This window comes from Hyperoodon ampullatus, assembly GCF_949752795.1.
Source record: "Hyperoodon ampullatus genome assembly, chromosome: 12".
Lineage (NCBI taxonomy): Eukaryota > Metazoa > Chordata > Mammalia > Artiodactyla > Ziphiidae > Hyperoodon > Hyperoodon ampullatus.
Genome location: NC_136925.1, coordinates 3,727,137 through 3,744,960, shown reverse-complemented (window position 1 = coordinate 3,744,960; position 17,824 = coordinate 3,727,137). Strand labels below are relative to the sequence as shown.

The 17,824-nt window shown below is 43.8% G+C and overlaps 1 protein-coding gene across 1 annotated transcript in view; it reads left to right on the top strand.

The window, feature by feature from the left end:
• Nucleotides 1-300: 300 nt before the first annotated feature.
• Nucleotides 301-17,824, top strand: part of BCKDHB (branched chain keto acid dehydrogenase E1 subunit beta) — a gene marked incomplete at its 5' end in the record, with an annotated part of 229,743 nt that continues 212,219 nt past the window's right edge. The window contains 3 exons of the mRNA XM_079716325.1: nt 301-496; nt 13,780-13,857; nt 15,348-15,416. Coding sequence (XP_079572451.1) covers nt 301-496; nt 13,780-13,857; nt 15,348-15,416 — 343 coding nt within the window. The remainder of the gene's footprint in view (nt 497-13,779; nt 13,858-15,347; nt 15,417-17,824) is intronic.

Sequence of the window (17,824 nt, the reverse complement as noted above, 5' to 3'; positions counted from 1 at the left end):
GAGCGTGGAACTTTGCAGAACCGCGTTGTGCTCCCGGGCCCTTACAGCAGACCCTGGGAGGACTCCGCCTCCAGGAACAATCTCATTGGAGCGCACCTGCCCCTTTTCCGCATGCGCACAACGGGCAAACACTGCTGGCTCTTCTCATCGCCTTTCCCACCCCCGAATTCCGAGCTCCGATTGGTTCGCTTCACGGGGCCGCCCCTTCGGTCCACCCAATGTGGAAGCCGCCTCGGCGCTCCGCCCTCCCTGCCGGCAGCGGGCCGCGGCGCAGCCTGCAAACCCCGGCGGCGAATGGGGATGGCGGCGACGGCGGCGACGGCGGGCAGGTTACTGCGGCTCCGCGCGGCCGGGGCCGAGGGACACTGGCGTCGGCTGCGTGGCGCGGGGCTGCCGCGGGGCTTCCTGCAGCCCGCCTCGGCCGACGGGGATGCGGCCCAGAGGCGGCAGGTGGCTCACTTCACTTTCCAGCCTGACCCGGAGCCACTGGAGTACGGTGAGCTAGGGGCTGCCCTGTCCGCTCCCGCGCAACCCAGACTCCCAGGCCCGCGGGAGGTCATAACGGGTGCCGCCCTGCCTGTTCTGGGCGGGGTCCGGCGGGCTGACCTGCTTGCATCCCGGCATAATCCCTGCCCTGCCCTCCGGAGCCTTGTTCTACCTTAGGGTCTGACTGTGATTTCCTCCTTGCTCCATTTTTGTGACTGCTCAACCCTCGAGAGGCAGCCCCTCGGCACCCTCGAGATGGGTGACAAGGCACACCAGGTGTGCAGGGGCCTGGGGGTGGAGGGGTGGTGCCAGGGACAGCCTCCCTTTCTCCGCTCTCTATCCTTGCTTTCCCAAGTGCCCCCCGCCCCCCACAGTTGTCCCAGCTTGCCCATTGCTGGGCCACAAACTACAGGCATCGGTATGTTAAAAAAAAAAAAAGCGCCCCCCCTTTTTTTGCTTTAGTAGGTAAGAGAAAACGGAGGGACTAAAGTAACTGAATTGATTTCCCCAAGGTCACAGAACAGCTTCTTCCTAGAGATGAGAAACATCCAGCTTCCTATCTGAGCCTAGTACTAAGCTTGTGCTGGGCTAGGCTGCCACTTAGCCAAGGAGGGGTAAGCTATGTAGGTGACGATGTAGGTGACGGGCAGAGGAAGCCTTCAAGTGCTTCCAACGGCAGCAGACACGTGGCACCTCTCACGCTTCACGGTATGACAGTTGCATGACATTTATGGCTTCTTCTGCGAGTTTTCTGTAATCTCCAAAAGATCCAGTGTCTGTCATCAGAACATTGGAAACAATGAGAAAACAGCTACCTTTTCCTTGGCTAATAACTTCTCACATGCTGGAGCTGACATTTTGGGAAGTGTGCCAGTATTTGCTTGTGAGCAATAAAAATGAACATTTATTGAGCACTTACCACAGGCAGGCATGGGCTGAGAAGTTTACATTCATCCTCTCATTTGATGCTTAGGACCACCTTAAGAGGTAGGTAATGTTGTTATTCCCATTTTTCAGTTAAGTTAAATGAGGTCTTGAGATGGTTTGTCCTGGATTACACAGATAAGTTAGTGGTAGCATCAGCTTTGCAATCTAATTGTTCAGATTCCCGAGCTCCCATTCTAAACAATGTGCTAAACTGCATGTGGAAACTATTTACTGAGAGGTATTCCGGTTTTGTGAAATAGTTAGTAGACACCATAAAGGCGAATAGCAACTTTTTCTAATCAACAAGATGGACCTCGAATTCTGTCTTCAAAGCAAAGAAACTTTAGCCCGATACTTGAGAAATAGAGCATAGGTCTTCTTAACCTCCTTCCATAATTATGAAATTACTAAAGCTTGAGTAAAATGATAATAAAATGTTTGTTCTTATTATAACAATAATAAAAGCATATCACAGATATTTTGGATAATAGAAAAAAGCAAAAAAAGAAAGTAATCTCACCACCCACCACTGTAAATATTGCTAATATTTTGGGGTGTATCCTTTAAGTATTCCCTTTCAGTTTAGTGGAATTAACATATTCCACTAATAAAATGAGTGGAATAAAAGTTTCCCCTAATTGTAGTTTTAATACAGATACAATTTGCAGTATTTAATCAGAAGCATTTTCCCATATCGTTATATTTATAACCTTCTTTGGAAGAAGACATGTTCTGGGAATTCCCTGGGCGGTCCAGTGGTTAGGACTCCGTGTTATCACTGCCGAGTGCCCAGGTTCTATCCCTGGTTGGGAGACTAAGATCCCACAAGCCATGTGGCATGGCCAAAGGAAAAAAAAAAAAAAAAAAAAAAAGACGTGTTCCGTCGAGCAGAAACACTGTATAATTCAGTGGTTAAAATCTTGGCTCTAAAATCAGATTGGGCTACGTTCCATCTTCACACTGTTACCTATAACTTTAAACTCATCACTTAGCCTCTATGAGCCTCAATTTCTTTATAAGGAGTTAATAATATCTAATTTGGAAGGTTGCTTTGAGGACTACATAAGGGTAACGTGCATAATGTACTTAACACAGTCCCTGACTGCTAAGAAGTGCTAAGAAGCACTCGGTAAGTAAATGGAAACTTTTAATAATTACCTTTATGCTTTTGTTGTTACAGTTTTGCTGTGTTGTAAATAATGCAGATAGAAACATTTCAGGTATCTTTTACTGTATCTGAGATTATTTCTTTAGGATAAAGTCCCAGATAAAGTCTGATTCGAAGATATGAACACTTTAATGGATTTTTAATGCATAGTTCAAATTACCAGTTCATACTTCTATTTGCGGTGTGAGAGTGTGAGTACTGGGTGTCGTGCTAAAATCACAGGTGTACTGTGGTACTGTGATTTCTAGTAAGAAATACATATTTGGTCTTTGTTCTGTTCCTGGCACAGAACTCTTGAAAATTCCCATGATGAGAGCAATAAAGGTGTCTTTAGTTATGTTACTGTTGACTTTTGGTAAGCCCCTAAGTCACCTAAGGATGGGGGCTGGTGACCCATGTGCTCAGAGGTTTGGAACTTTCAGTCCCGCCCTTCTGACCTCTGGGGAGGGTAGGGGGACCTCCAGGTCAGTGGATTGCCAATGGCCAATGATTTAATCAATCACGCCTAGGGAAGTCTCCCTAAAACTTCAAAGGACAGGGTTCAGATAGCTTCGGAGAGGGAAATCCCTGGTGGTCCAATGGTTAGGACTCTTGCTTTCACTGCCAAGGGCCCTGGTTTGATCCCTGGTTGGGGAACTAAGATCCCGCAAGCCGCGCGGTGTGGCCAAAAACAATAAAAATTAAAAATTAACCCTGCCCCCCCCAAACAGAGAGCTTCTGAGAGAGTGGCATTCTCAGAGAGCAGGGAAGTGCCTCACCTTTTCCCACACAGCTTGCTCCATGCAGCTCTTCCATCTGGCTGCTCCTGAGTTATATATAGTTTATTATAGTTATAATAAACCAGCGATCTAGTAAGTAAAATGTTTCTGGGTTCTGTGCACTGCTCTAGCAAATTAATCAAACCCAAGGAGGAGCTGGGGGAACCTCCCATCTTAAGCTGGTCAGTCAGAAGCACAGGTGACAACCTCACTTGGTGTTGGCATCTGAATTGGGGGAGGGGCGGTCTTGTAGGGCTGAGCCCTTAATCTGTAGGAGTTGAGATGAATTATAGGACACCCAGCTGGTGTTGCAAACTTGCTTGGTGATGTGTTAAAAAGACACACGCACCTTGGAATTGGTGTCAGAATCGTATGTGCTCATGTGTGTGAGTGTGACTGCAGTGCATGTGTGCGCGCACACACACACACACACACACACAGGTATTTTGTGCTAACTGCACTTTGTTTTAATATGCATTTGTTTCATTTCTATTGAGGAATGTTTTCCCATATATTTGTTTGCTAGATTTATTTGCTGTTTTGTGAATTGAATGGTCCTTGGCTTTGTGTATTTTAAAAATTGTACATGGGGTTATTTCTTCTCTCAGTGCTAATACTGTCTGCCATTCTTGAGCAGCTGCTCTGTTCCAGGTGTTGTGTTAGACATCAGTCTGTAATTCTCACAGTAACCTTGTGAGCTGGAGAATATTATGCCCATTTTACAGATGAGAAAATTGAGGCGTAGAGATGTTGGTGGCCTGCCCGAGTCTGATAAGCGGCACAAGAATTTAAACCCAGATGTGTCTAATGCCAAAGTCTCCCACACTACTGTTGTGCTTTTTTTTTTTAAATAAATTTATTTATTATTTTTACTTTTGGCTGCGTTGGGTCTTCCTTGTTGCACGCGGGCTTTCTCTAGTTGCGGCGAGTGGGGGCTACTCTTCGTTGCAGTGCACGGGTTTCTCATCGCGGTGGCTTCTCTTGTTGCGGAGCATGGGCTCCAGGTGCGCGGGCTTCAGTAGTTGTGGCTCCCGGGCTTAGTTGCTCTGCAGCATTTGGGATCTTCCCCGACCAGGGCTTGAACCCGTGTCCCCTGCCTTGGCAGGCGGATTCTTAACCACTGTGCCACCAGGGAAGCCCTGTACTAACGTTTTGTGTATTAAAGATACTAATGAAGATACCTATTCTCTCTCTGTCTTTCTATATTACTGTCTGTCTGCCTTTCATATGTGCTACAGATGACTTTTATTCTTTTATTTTGGTTATTCTCACATATGAAAGTGACTCGTTAAATAGAGTGGTGGTCATGGTCACCTCTGAGAAGGTGACATTGAAGCTGCACGGTGAGGATGGATAAAGGAATCACCTCTGCAAGGACCAGAGTGGAAGTTTGTTTTCCAGGAAGAAACAAGGACAAGCAAGGGTGAAGGCCCGGGGGTGGGGTGAGACGTGCTGTAGGAGTCGAGAAGGCCACTGTGGTTGGGGATGTTCTGTGTAGGGGACAGTAGGTGGCTTTCAAAGGTCAGCAGCATAATGGAGAATATTTGTGTTATGGGATGGCGGCCTTCTTGCCTGTATTAGAATTTTTAGGGTCGGGAACAGTGTAAGCAAAGAGAGGGTAGAAAGCATGGAGTTTATATGAGGAACAGGAAGTAGTGAGTTTATTTGGATGAGAACGAAAATGGGTGGGAAACAAGTTAGGAAAAGTAAATGGAGGCCTCTAAAGCTAGAATAAAGGTTGGGGAGGAGAAAAGATTGAATATCTCTAACGTGCCTTTCACTGCGCCCGTGCGTTATGTATAGATTCAAATGTGGTTCTGTGGGTGGTGGAGGGCCATTGACTGTTTTTAGGCAAGAAAGTGACCTGAGATGTCCTCGTGTTATATTACTGGGCACGTTTCTAGAATGGATTGGTGAAGGGAAGGTGAAGAGGCAGAGAGATACTGTAATGGTCCACACGAGAAGCTTGAACTTGGAGAGTGTCCGTGGAAATGGTTGCATGTTTGGGAGGATCTGGCACTGCTTTGCCTGCGGGGGCTCAGTCAGGGGAAGGTGTATCGAAGGTGACTTGACATTTTCCACCTGGGAGGCTGAAAGGATGGTCGAGTGGTGGTCGCACTGATAGAAATGAGGGATGGCAGAGGAGAAGCACGTTTTCAGAGAGGGAGAGGGTGACTTAAAGTTTGGATGTGTTGAGATGTCTTAGTCCGTTTGGGCTGCTGTAACAAAAATGCCAATAGGGCTTCCCTGGTGGTGCAGTGGTAAGAATCTGCCTGCCAATGCAGAGGACACGGGTTCGAGCCCTGGTCTGGGAAGATCCCACATGCTGTGGAGCAACTAAGCCCGTGAACCACAACTACTGAGCCTGCGCGTCTAGAGCCTGTGCTCCACAACAAGAGAAGCCACGATAATGAGAAGCCCGCGCACCGCAATGAAGAGTGGCCCCCACTCGCCACAACTAGAGAAAGCCTGTGCACAGAAACGAAGATCCAACACAGCCAAAAATAAATAAATAAATAAATAAATAAATAAATAAACAAATTTATTAAAAAAAAAAAAACCAGTAGACTGGGTGGCTTCTAAACAACAGAAATTTATTTCTTATAGTTCTGGAAGTCCAAGGTCAAAGCACTGGCAGATGATTCAGTGTCTGGTGAGGGTCTGCTTCTTGGTTCTTAGCCATCTTCTCACTGTGTCCTCACATAGTGGAAGGGGTGAGAGAGCTTTCTGGGGTCTCTTTTGTAAGGGCACTAATCCTGTTCATGAGGACTCCACCCTCATGACATACCTCCCAAAGGCCCCACCTCCAAATACCATCACATTGGGAATTAAGTTTCAACATCTGCATTTGGGGGGACACAAACATTCAGTCTCTGGCATTGGCAGTGTTGACGGAATAGAACACTATGAGTGAGGTAGGGTGGTCTGAGTTCTGATCTGGCACCAAAACAACTATGTCACAGGTAGAAACCCTTGGGGCCAGAGAATTCTCTCCATGTCTCTTTTCCTCATCTTTTTTAGAATTGCCCCCAATGAATGTCCTTCCTCTTTTCTCCTCTTACTCTGTGTTTCCTGTTCTGACTGACTTTATCACTGCTCATCCAAACCTCTCATGGTACCCCACAGAATGAAGATAATGATGACAGCAGACACTTTGATCAGTGCTCACCGTGTGCCAGATGCTATTCTGGGTGCCTTGCATGTATCGATTCATTTAATCCTCAAGTAATAGTGCTGTGATAGAGAATTTGAGCCCCACTTTACAACTTAGCATTGTGACATGGGCCATGTTTATTAGTCTTCATAAGCTTTTTTTTCCTCATTTGTACTGCCTCAGTGGGTCGCTGGGGGCACTCAATAAGATAATCCATACAATTACTGGTGCCTGGCACCCACTGTGCTAGAAAGGCCTCTCTAATTAGGGGAGAGGGAAGGTAACCGGTGCAGAGTAGACGCTCCCTAAATATTGGGACATTTGATAGTAGTTATCTCACTGAATTCTCACAATAACCCTACCCATTAAATATTATCCCTGTTTTGTAGCGGAGGAAGCTGAATGTCGGTGGTTAAGTAACTTTCTCAAAGTCACAGAGGGAGTAAGTGGCACATCAGATTCCAGGCCAGGCCTGCCTTATGGCAGCGTGTTCGCTCCCTTCATTACACTGTTGCTCCCCGAACTTCACATCCGGGCCTCTCCCTGACCCTGATTTCGGGCATTGTGTATATGTGTGGGTTTGTTTATTCGTTTATTCTATGCATTTAAATTTTCTCCCGGATGCCAAACTCTGTGGTAGGTGCTTAAAGATATGAGTCTGAGCTTGTCCTCGTGGAATCTGAAGTCTCATGGAGGAGATGGACAAAAAATAACAAACAAATAAAATGCACACTTAAATCAACCCCCATTGTAATAAATGGCCCGAAGGAAATGTTCAGGTGCTGGGAAGAGAAAAACAGAGATGTGGCAAGGGTCCTAAGAAGAGGTAACATTTAATGAAGCACTAAGGGGTCAGAAGGGAGCATCCAAAGAGGTGTGAAGAGGGTGCTGGGCAGAGGGATCAACAGTGAAGGTCCTGAGGGGGCAGGGAGCCCGCTTTGGTGGCACTGAGCTTTGGGGACAGTGGTGCAGAATGGGACTCACGGTGGGCAGGGTTGAGATCGAGCAGGACCTACTGGACGTGGAGAGGAGGGGGCTTTATTCCAGGAGCAATCGGAGGCCTCTGAAGGATTCTGAGCAGAGGAATAATGTGACTTGCTTTGTTTTTTGGGACTCGTTATAGAGCTCTTTGATGAATGATGTGGAGGCCTGAAGAGTAGAAATGAAGCGGTACTGTGGCCTGAATGTTTACACACACCCTAAATTCATGTGTCGAAGCCCAAATCCCCAATGTGATGGTATTTGTAGGTGGGGCCACTGGGAGGTGATTAGGTCATGAGGGCGGAGCCTTCGTGAATAGGATTAGAGCCTTTATAAAAAGAGATGCAGAGAGATTCTCTCTCTCTGTCCACCATGTGAGGATATAGCCAGAAGATGCAAACCAGGAAGAGGGTCCTCACTGGGAACTCACCTTGACCTTGAACTTCCCAACCTCCAGAATGGTGGGAAATCAATTTCTGTTGTTTAAACCATCCAAACTGTAGTTTTATGGCATTTTGGTACAGCAGCCAGAGCTAAGACAGGCCACTAGGAGGTGGTTTCCTGAACAGGAAAATGTTGTAAGTTCTGGAAATAGGACACAGTTGTGCTGGATTTTAAGCTTTCCTTTGGAAGTCATATATTTGGAAGTAGGATTTAGGGAATGAGATACAAAGAATGGATAAAAGGAAGACATTCAAGGATGCCTCCTTGGTTTCTGGCTTGAGCACCTGGGTGCCATCTAGTGCGGTTTTTAAAGTGGGAAAGACTAGTTTTGGGAGTGGACATCAAGAGTTCATTTCTGTGCTGGTTGAGTTAGAAAAGCCCAAGACACCCAAGTGGAGAACGGATGGCTGTTGGATATAAAAGCCAAGAGCACAGAGGAGAGGTCTGGATTGGAGAGACCCGTTTGTGAGTAACCGGCATATAGATGGGTTTAAAAATCATATAGAGACTGAGTAGATTAGGGCCAGCAAAGGTAAGGGAAGCGCTGCAGGTTGTCATACCATGGGCGTCATGCCTTGGCAGATGTTAGCATGAGCCCACCTCACCCCAAACTGTTAATTTCTTCCTTTTCGTGGATATGCAGTAACACGGGCACCTTAAAAAGGCATTTGCGTTTAGAGACCCTTCATTTACATTTCAGTATAAAATGTTCTGTCCCTGTTACTTGGATTCTCCCTGAAACTTACTTTATGGGGTAGAGGCCGGGACACCCTTTAATAGGGGTTAGAATGGGGTAGAGGTATGTACGTGGCTCCTAGCAAAAGATTCCTGGAGAATAGGGTATCTGGAGGGGCGGAAGAGGTTTTGTTGGGGGAAAACAGGTAGCTTCTTAGGCATCCTCCCATTTTACAGTGTGGTTCATGCCATGGAAATCGCACATTCATGCTTCAGCAGGCGTGTACTGCTTGTCATGTATGTGTCAGGCACTGTGCTCAACGTGGAGGTTTCTAACATGAACACATGAGGAGGGGCTGTGATACACAGGTCTACACCGGGGACCAGGCAGCTCAGAGCAGGACCAGTGCTGGATGTGTTGGTGGGAGCTTCGTTTTCTGAAGTAGACCCTAGTCCACGTCTTAGCTGTGTATTTATTTGTATTTGTTCGGGGTCTAACTGTAGATACACTTACTGTCAACGTGGGCTGCTGTTGACCTGGGTTATTTCTGGACACTGCTCCTGGGGCACCCATGTGACCCATTAATCTCAGGTGCTCTAGCTCTGCTGATGGCCTCTCTCTCCCTTCAGTGCTACCCCATGCTGCATATGGAATAGTTACTCAAAATAACTGAGTACGGCTCATCAGACTGGTACTGCAGTACTACCTCTCCCCCACTCCCCTTGGCCTGGAATTTGTCCTTGAATTGTGACATTGGTAGATTTTTTCTATCCCATTCCTTTGTTTTTAAGCGGTTGCTGAACAATTTGCTTTGTCTGTTTTTTAATTTTTAAGAAACAGCCTCATAGGTTTATTTGTTCAGCTATTCACTCAACAAATATTTATTGAGCACCTATTGCATGTCAGATACTGTTGTAAGGGCTGAGCACATAGCTCTGATCAAAGGCAGTTGAGAACCCCTGCCCCCTTATGTTCTATTGTGTCCCTTACATCCCAGCAACATGTCACTTTGTCTTTGCAGCAATGATGATGACCTGGTTTTTAAAATTTTTACTTTAAAATTAAGACAAAAATTTATTCTTTTCCATTATGGTTGATTACAGGATATTGAATATTGTTCCCTATGCTATACAGTAGGACCTTGTTGTTTATCTATTTTATATATAGTAGTTTGTATCTGCTGTCTACTCCTAATTTATCCCCCCCTCCACTTTGGTAACCATAAGTTTGTTTTCTTTGTGAGTCTATTTCTGTTTTGTAAATAAATTCATTTGTAGCATATTTTAGATTCCACATATAACTGATAACATGTGATATTTGTCTTTCTCTTTCTGACTGACTTCACTTAGTATGGTAGTCTCTAGGTTGATCCATGTTGCTGAAAATGACATTACTTCATTCTTTCTAAGGCTGAGTACTATTCCATTGTATATATGTACCACATCTTCTTTATCCATTCCTCTGTTGATGGGCATTTAGGTTGCTTCCATGTCTTGGCTGTTGTAAATAGTGCTGCTATGAACATTGGGGTGCCTGTATCTTTTTGAATTAGGGTTTTCTCTGGATATATGCCCAGGAGTAGGATCACATGGTAGTTCTATTTTTAGTTTTTTAAGGAACCGCTGTACTGTTCTCCATAGTAGCTGCACCAATTTACATTTCCACCAACAGTATAGGAGGGTTCCCTTTTCTCCACACCCTCTCCAGCATTTATTATTTGTAGACTTTTTAATGATGGCCATTCTGACCGGTGTGAGGTGATACTGCATTGTAGTTTTGATTTGCATTTCTCTAATAATTAGCGAAGTTGAGATCTTTTCATGTGCCTACTGGCCAGATGGTGACCCGGTTTTTCACAGTGTTCTACTTAGGACAGTTTTGAGTAAGCAGCTCAGTTCCAGCCATAAAACCCCATTTTACCAATGGGTACCCTTTAGCTTGCATCCTTGGCTTGGGAAATTGCACGCTGTGTATATTTATGTTTATTTTGTTATAACTTTTTATCTTGGAAAAGAAGAGTCGTCAGTCTGGTTTTGAAATTTTGTAGCCAGTTATTGATACTGGTAATTGTGTGATTTGGCAACTGGGTTTAATAATTTTGTAGTGGTGTTCATAGACCTTTTTCTTTTTTCCTTTTTAAGGTCTTACCAGTGGCACAGCTTTGGTTAGACATGCTCCAGGTGTGCTTATCTTATCATGAGGGAACTTTAGGCATACTTTATCAATAGTTTTTTGTGTAACCCCCAGGAAAATAAGTAATTCTAAGGAAAATAAATATTTAAATGATGTTACCTCTGAATAACTTGTGATTTCTTCCTGACCCACCCATAAATCACACTGCAAATTAAAAAAGAATCAAAAGTAGATGTTGTTCTACTAAAAATTGTCACTTAAAGCTTTTAAAAGCATCTAGTAGAACAGCAGTTAATCCAAAACCCCAAAATTCTGTCTTTATTTGAAAAAAAAAGTATTCAGGAGGGAAAGATTATGTGTTCACATGGAAATATAACCTTTAGGTACCCTTACTTGTAAATTATTTTCATACAAGATGAACAAATTGTGGTTATCAAGCAATACTTTTCAGATTCACTCTGTGTGATTTTTATTATTAAAGTCTTTGCTTTCTCCTTACTGGAAACTTGCCAAGCAGCAGTGTGATGAGATGTCTTAGAGGCATTCAGTATTAATTCAAATGGTCAGCAGACTTGAAATAAATACCAGCTTAGATGTTTAGGCAGTTTCATCCTCCCTAGAGTCTTAGCTATGAAAATCCTCATTAGATTTTCATAGATAACACTCTTACTTTAGGAAATGTATGAAAGAGGTGAAGGAGTGGGAATGTCATGGTGGTTGGGAAAATAGTTTACCCTAAACGATTATCATCTGATGCTGGGCACCCGTCAACACTTCTAAGAGTTTTTATAGAATGGAGAAGGATTTAAGGAAAGTATCTGTTAAATGGCTTAGCCTTTAAGAAAAATAAACTATGAAGTAATTATAGACATGGGGTGTGATGGTGATATGACAATGATTTCTTGAATAAATTCCTATTCTCTACACCAGAAATAAGAGTAGAACCAGGCTTTATCCTGGGCTCAGAGGGCAGCAGGGCAGATCTGATTGGGTATCGCTGAGACCTGTAGCCTGGGTATTAAACAGCGTGGAAGGGATCAGAGACAGGTGGGGGAGCCCAGAGCTGGACAGAGAATCAGAAGGCCGGGAAGATGGAAGGTTGCAGGTGTCCTAGGTCAGGGCCTGCTGTGGAGCCAGGGCACTCCAGGGATGGGCCTCCAGGAAAAGGATGGGTGACCAGTGTCTCTTGGCTGCAGGGTTGAAGGCAACAGCAGTCATGGTTGTGACCCACCCTGGGAATTAGACCTTGGCTTTTGGGACGCACAGGCTACTGGGGTTCACAGAGGTTAGATGGGCCAGCAGTCAGGGTAGGCAGCAGGTGTTGGAGTGATTTCATATCAGCATGGCTATGAGTTAAGGTGCATGGATCAGGCAGTAACATGAAGACGGGTCCTGTGTATCAGAGAAGATTCAGACAGAAGCCTTTTCTTCTCTGAGGAGTGCTTTTGTGGATGATCTGACCCTACAGTTCCGGGACAATCGTGGGCACTGGGCAGTGCCGAGGCTTAAACCAAAGTCCTAAAATCACGGTATTTCTGAATTCCAACATTTGGAACTTTATCAAATGAAGCTTTATACCATTCAGAATAATGCCAAGGTCCAGCTGAAGGACACATTCACAGACCAGAGTCTGACAATTAATAGCTAATATCTATTCAGCACTCACTGTCTCACGTACTGTTCTAAGTGCTTTACATGTATGGTTCCATTTAGTCCTCTCAGCAACCCATTTAGGGAGATAGAGATGGGCTCATAGAGATTCTGCTTGAGCAATAAGATAATAGGAAGGGCCAAGCTGGTGTGTTTAGGCATGGGGTTATAGGATTCTCCACACACCAGCAGTTCTGGGCACTGAAGTGTTTTTAGCCTTCCTCACTGTTCTGTGGCCCATGACCATTTGTTCTTATTGGCACATTTAACACATGACATTGGTCACGTGTGCTTGTTATGGCTTACGTTCCTAAGATTCATCCAGGGAGTCTTCCCAGACCACTACCACTCTGGCTGCTTCCCTTTTCTGACTTTCCATAGCTTTTATTTATTGTCTACACACATTCGTTCAACTTTGTTATGTTCCTTCCTCCTTTTTTTTTTTTTTTTTTTGGTGGTATGCGGGCCTCTCACTGTTGTGGCCTCTCCCGTTGCGGAGCACAGGCTCCGGATGCGCAGGCTCAGCGGCCATGGCCCACGGGCCCAGCTGCTCCACGGCATGTGGGATCTTCCCAGACCGGGGCATGTACCCTTCATCGGCAGGCGGACTCTCAACCACTGCGCCACCAGGGAAGCCCTCCTTCCTCCTTTTTTTATACTCGTTTTTAAATTGTTTAATATGTTTAAATTTTGCCTCCTCAACAAGTGTCTTAAACTTTGTATTGCTTTTGTATCCTCTACAGAGCCTGCATCATTGTAAATAATTCAGTAAATTTGCGTAATATATTCTGTACCTTTCTTTCTACCTTGACTTTATTTTTTTTAATTTTATTTATTTTGTTAAATTAAATTAAATTAAATTAAATTTTTTTGGCTGCACTGGGTCTCGCTGCGTGTGGGCTTTCTCTAGTTACAGCGAGCGGGGTCTGCTGTTCGTTGCAGTGTGTGGGCTTCTCATTGCGGTGGCTTCTCTTGTTGTGCAGCATGGGCTCTAGGTGCATGGGCTTCAGTAATTGCAGCATGCGGGCTCAGTAGTTGCGGCACGTGGGTCCTAGAGCGTGTGGACTTCAGTAGTTGTGGCTCGAGGGCTCTTAGAGTGCGGGCTCAGTAGTTGCGGCACGTGGGTCCTAGAGCGTGTGGACTTCAGTAGTTGTGGCTCGAGGGCTCTTAGAGTGCAGGCTCAGTAGTTGTGGCGCACGGGCTTAGTTGCTCCGCAGCATGTGGGATCTTCCTGGACCAGGGCTTGAACCTGTGTCCCCTGCATTGGCAGGCAGATTCTTAACCACTATGCCCCTAGGGAAGTCCCATCTACCTTGACTTTAATTAAATTTTGATCAACAGTTAAGAAACTGGTTATTTTTTATATATGTTATAATGCATAATTTTTTTTTCCCCCCCACAGGGCAAACTCAGAAAATGAATCTCTTCCAGGCAGTAACAAGTGCCTTAGATAACTCATTGGCCAAAGATCCTACTGCAGGTAAACTTCCTTTGTGCTTGACTGTGGTAGTTGTGTTAATTCAGAATTGAAGATTTGCTAGAAATATTTGTCTGGAGCTCAATGGGTAACATTATATCTACTTGAAATTTTTAAAAGACCTGAAAAAATGCTTAAGGCTAAATAATCAAATTATGATATTAAACACATTTTTTAATCCTCTTATTATGAATTAGTTCGCACGTATATCTGGCATCATTAAGTTAACTTTCTCCCATAGTATGTGTGGTCCTTATAATACATTAATACCTTATGGATTTTTTGAATATGTACTGCTGTTTCTCTAGCATGTAGAAAAAAATGGAAAATACCACTTCGTTCAGCTATCTATTTATAAAATGAAGGTTTGATTCTGTGCTTTCCTTTGGGATACATTGTCATTCAACTTGTAAGATTTTTTGGGCAGTAACTGTAATATTTATAATTAACTTTATAAGTAACTTTATCTTATTAAATTAAATTATTGATATAAAGCCAGTTGTTCCGCTGTGTATTTTCTACATTAGATTGACTTGACTTCATATGTATATTTAGTGTACCTTGGGTTTCCACTTGGGAATCTCTGGTTTTAAGGTCAAGTGAAAAGCAGGTTAATTTTTAGGAGGAAGTGAGAGCTGGACTGGTAGACGGTTAGACCTTCCTTTGTTTTGAATGAGAATGACTGAGGTAGCCCCGTAGAGAAGGGTGAGTTATTTTCTTGAGGTCCACGAAGCCGATGAGGTGCCTTAGTGGGACTAGAACTCAGCTTTGTGAGCGCCCGTTGTTTGGGTCTCTCTGCCTTACTACAAGGCGCCCCTCAGCTCTCACCTGTACTGTTCTTGGCCTCGTTCCTTACATCCGCCATACTTGCCTCCTTTCTCTTTCACGCAATCTGTCACTTTCCTATTTGTGACTGTTCTCTCAGCTTGAAATGCTGTTTCTTCAGCTCTCCGATTGCTGACTCTCATTGTATGTCGTGTATTTAAAACAAAAACAGCAACAAAAACAAAAATGCTGCTCAGGGACTCAGGAGCCTGGTGTGTGAGTCACAGGTCTGCCTCTTGCTTTCTGACTTGTTAAGTTACGTTACTACTTTTCTGGCCTTGTTTCCTTCATGGGTAAAACAAGATGAGATTCCAGATCTGTGTTTCTTCCTCAACTGGGGATTTTAATCCCCCCTCCTCCCCTCACAGTTAATAATGTCTGGAGGCAGACTTCAGGCTGTTACAGCTCTGTGTGGGGTCACTGTCATCCACTGGATAGAGACCCGGGGTGCTGCTCTGTGTCTGCAATGCACAGGACAGGCCACTGCGACAAAAGAATTATCCAGTCCAAAGTGTCCCTAATGTCGAAATTGGGAAACCTTGATTTAGATCTGTGGTCCGTTCCTGTTTTCTAATTGAAAATGTAAACATTTAAATTACTTATTTCTCATTGTTAGTATCATTTAGGGATTATTAAATACAATGTGTTTTTTGAACGTTGTTTTTCAGTAATATTTGGTGAAGATGTTGCCTTTGGTGGAGTCTTTAGATGTACTGTTGGCTTGCGAGACAAGTATGGTAAGTTAGTATCTTTATATGTGAGCAGTATTCCTGTAGAACGTTTACTTAAAGATCTTGAAAATACAAAGTTTGCCTCTTAAAATGTTTGCCGTATCCTTATTGTACAGATGGGTTCCTTTCGTTTCCACGGCCACCCACAGACTCCTTTGGCTTAGATTTCTCCAAGCGTGTTCTAACTGTAGCTTCCCTCTGATCTAGTTCATATTATACATATTATAGATTCCAGAATAGTCTTCATTAAATACACTGTTTGTCATGTCCTTCATGCTCTGGGAACCTTTGACCTCTTATTGCTGTCTACCTTAGCCGATTTCGTCTGTTTTTTTTAAATTAATTAATTAATTAAATTTAGTTGGCTGCATCAGGTCTTAGTTGCGGCACATGGGATCTTTCATTGCAGCACGCGGGGTTCTCTTTAGTTGTGGTGTGGGCTCAGTAGTTGTGGCCCATGGGCTTAGTTGCCCCACGGCATGTGGAATCTTAGTTACCCGATTGGGGATCAAACCCACGTCCCCTGCATTGGAAGGCAGATTCTTAACCACTGGACCACCAGGGAAGCCCCAACCCCAAGAACATGGATTACTCTTTTTAGCTGTTTTTTGTTTTGGCCACGCTGTGGGACATGGAGGACCTTAGTTCCTCGACCAGGGATTGAACCCACGCCCTCTGCAGTGGGAGCACAGAGTCTTAACCACTGGACCGCCAGGGAAGTCCCCTACCGTAGCCCATTTCAGTCCCATTGCCTCTAGTTCAAGGTTCTGCCCTATTGGTCTCTGCTAATAGATTTCATCTTTTATTATCTGCAATAGGATTCTCCAGAGAAATCGAACCATTAGGATATATCTATGTGTGTATAGATATGTGTGTGTATATGTATTATATATCTGTATCTGTATCTATATTTATACTTATATCTATATTTATACCTATACTTATATCTATATTGAGAGAAAGTGAGAGAGAAAATGAAAAAGAGAGATTTATATTTTAAGGAGCTGGCTCACACCATTGTGGGGCTTGCAAATCTGAAATCTGTAGGGCAAGCCAGCAGACTGGAAAACCAGGCAGGCTTCAGGACAAATGTTTTCTTGTTTGGGAAACCTTAGTCTTTTCTTCTAAGGCCTTCAAGTGATTGGATGAAGCCCATGCACATTAAGAAGGATGATCTGCTTTACTTCAAGTCTACTGATGTAAATGTTAATCACATCTAAAAATACCATCACAGCGATATCTTAGACTAGGATCTGACAGCCGGGCACCATCACCTGGCCAAGTGGACACCTGTCATTAGCCATCACATTACCCTTCCACATGTTTCATCCCACCAATCTGTGCCTTTTGCCTGGCGTGTGATCGACTCCTGCCTATTGCTTTCACTCATTTCATTTGCCTCGGACTTAAAACCATCATAGAATGCATATTCCTCTGTAAGGAATGTGTTTCAACCTCTTACTCTTACGGCTGACTCTGAGGTGCTTTGACCTTTCTTTTTTTCCCTCAGCTTTATCTAATGTGGAAATCAAAGCAGTTAAGTTTGGGGTGGAGTTGACATCTGCCTGCTGTCTTACCTTTGCTGCTGCCCTGTAAATCTCCTGTGTGCAGTAAGGAGTGAGGGGCCTTAAGATTTTTTTTTTTTCTAATTGCTGTTCCTTCTTGTTCCACCCTTCTCTGAGGTTATGCTTGCATCTAGGAAACCATAGCTGAATCCAGGAAATCAAGTGTCCCATCCCACTTAGCAGGAACTCTCAGGTTGTTCTTTTCCCTTCCTTTACAGCAGTTTCATTTTTCTGGGTCCTGTCCTTCTGCTTTCTCCTAGCTGCTATTTTAACAGCTCTTTAGAGTTTGAGATACTTGGACCAATCTCAGCTATCTCAAACTATCTCAGTTCTCTCCAGCTAATTCTGACTCCTGGAGATTTTAGATCGTAAAAAAGAAATTAAAAACCTTTATACATTCGATTTCAAAATGCATATGCATCGTAGAAAATTTGGAAGATGTAGAAAAGCGTAAAGAAGAAAATAACAATTGCCCAAACTACCAGAGATAACCTAGAGAAAACCACTGTATATATCTTGGTACTGTATACACTTCTAGACCATATTTGAATATATTTGAATATATTTTATATATTAACTAATATTTAAAACATAGAACTATGCTTTTTTTTTCCTTAGAATTTTCATCTCTGTTTACATTGCCCATCTGTTCTTGCATGCTGTCTACTTTATCCATTAGAGACCTTAGCATATTAATCATTTAAATTCCCAGTCTGATAATTCCAGCATCCCTGCCACGTCTGCTAATGATGCTTGCGCTGTCTCTTCAAATGTGTCTTTTGCCTTTTGGTGTGCCTTGTAATTTTTTTCTTGATAGCCAGACGTGATGCACTGGGTAAAATGAACTGC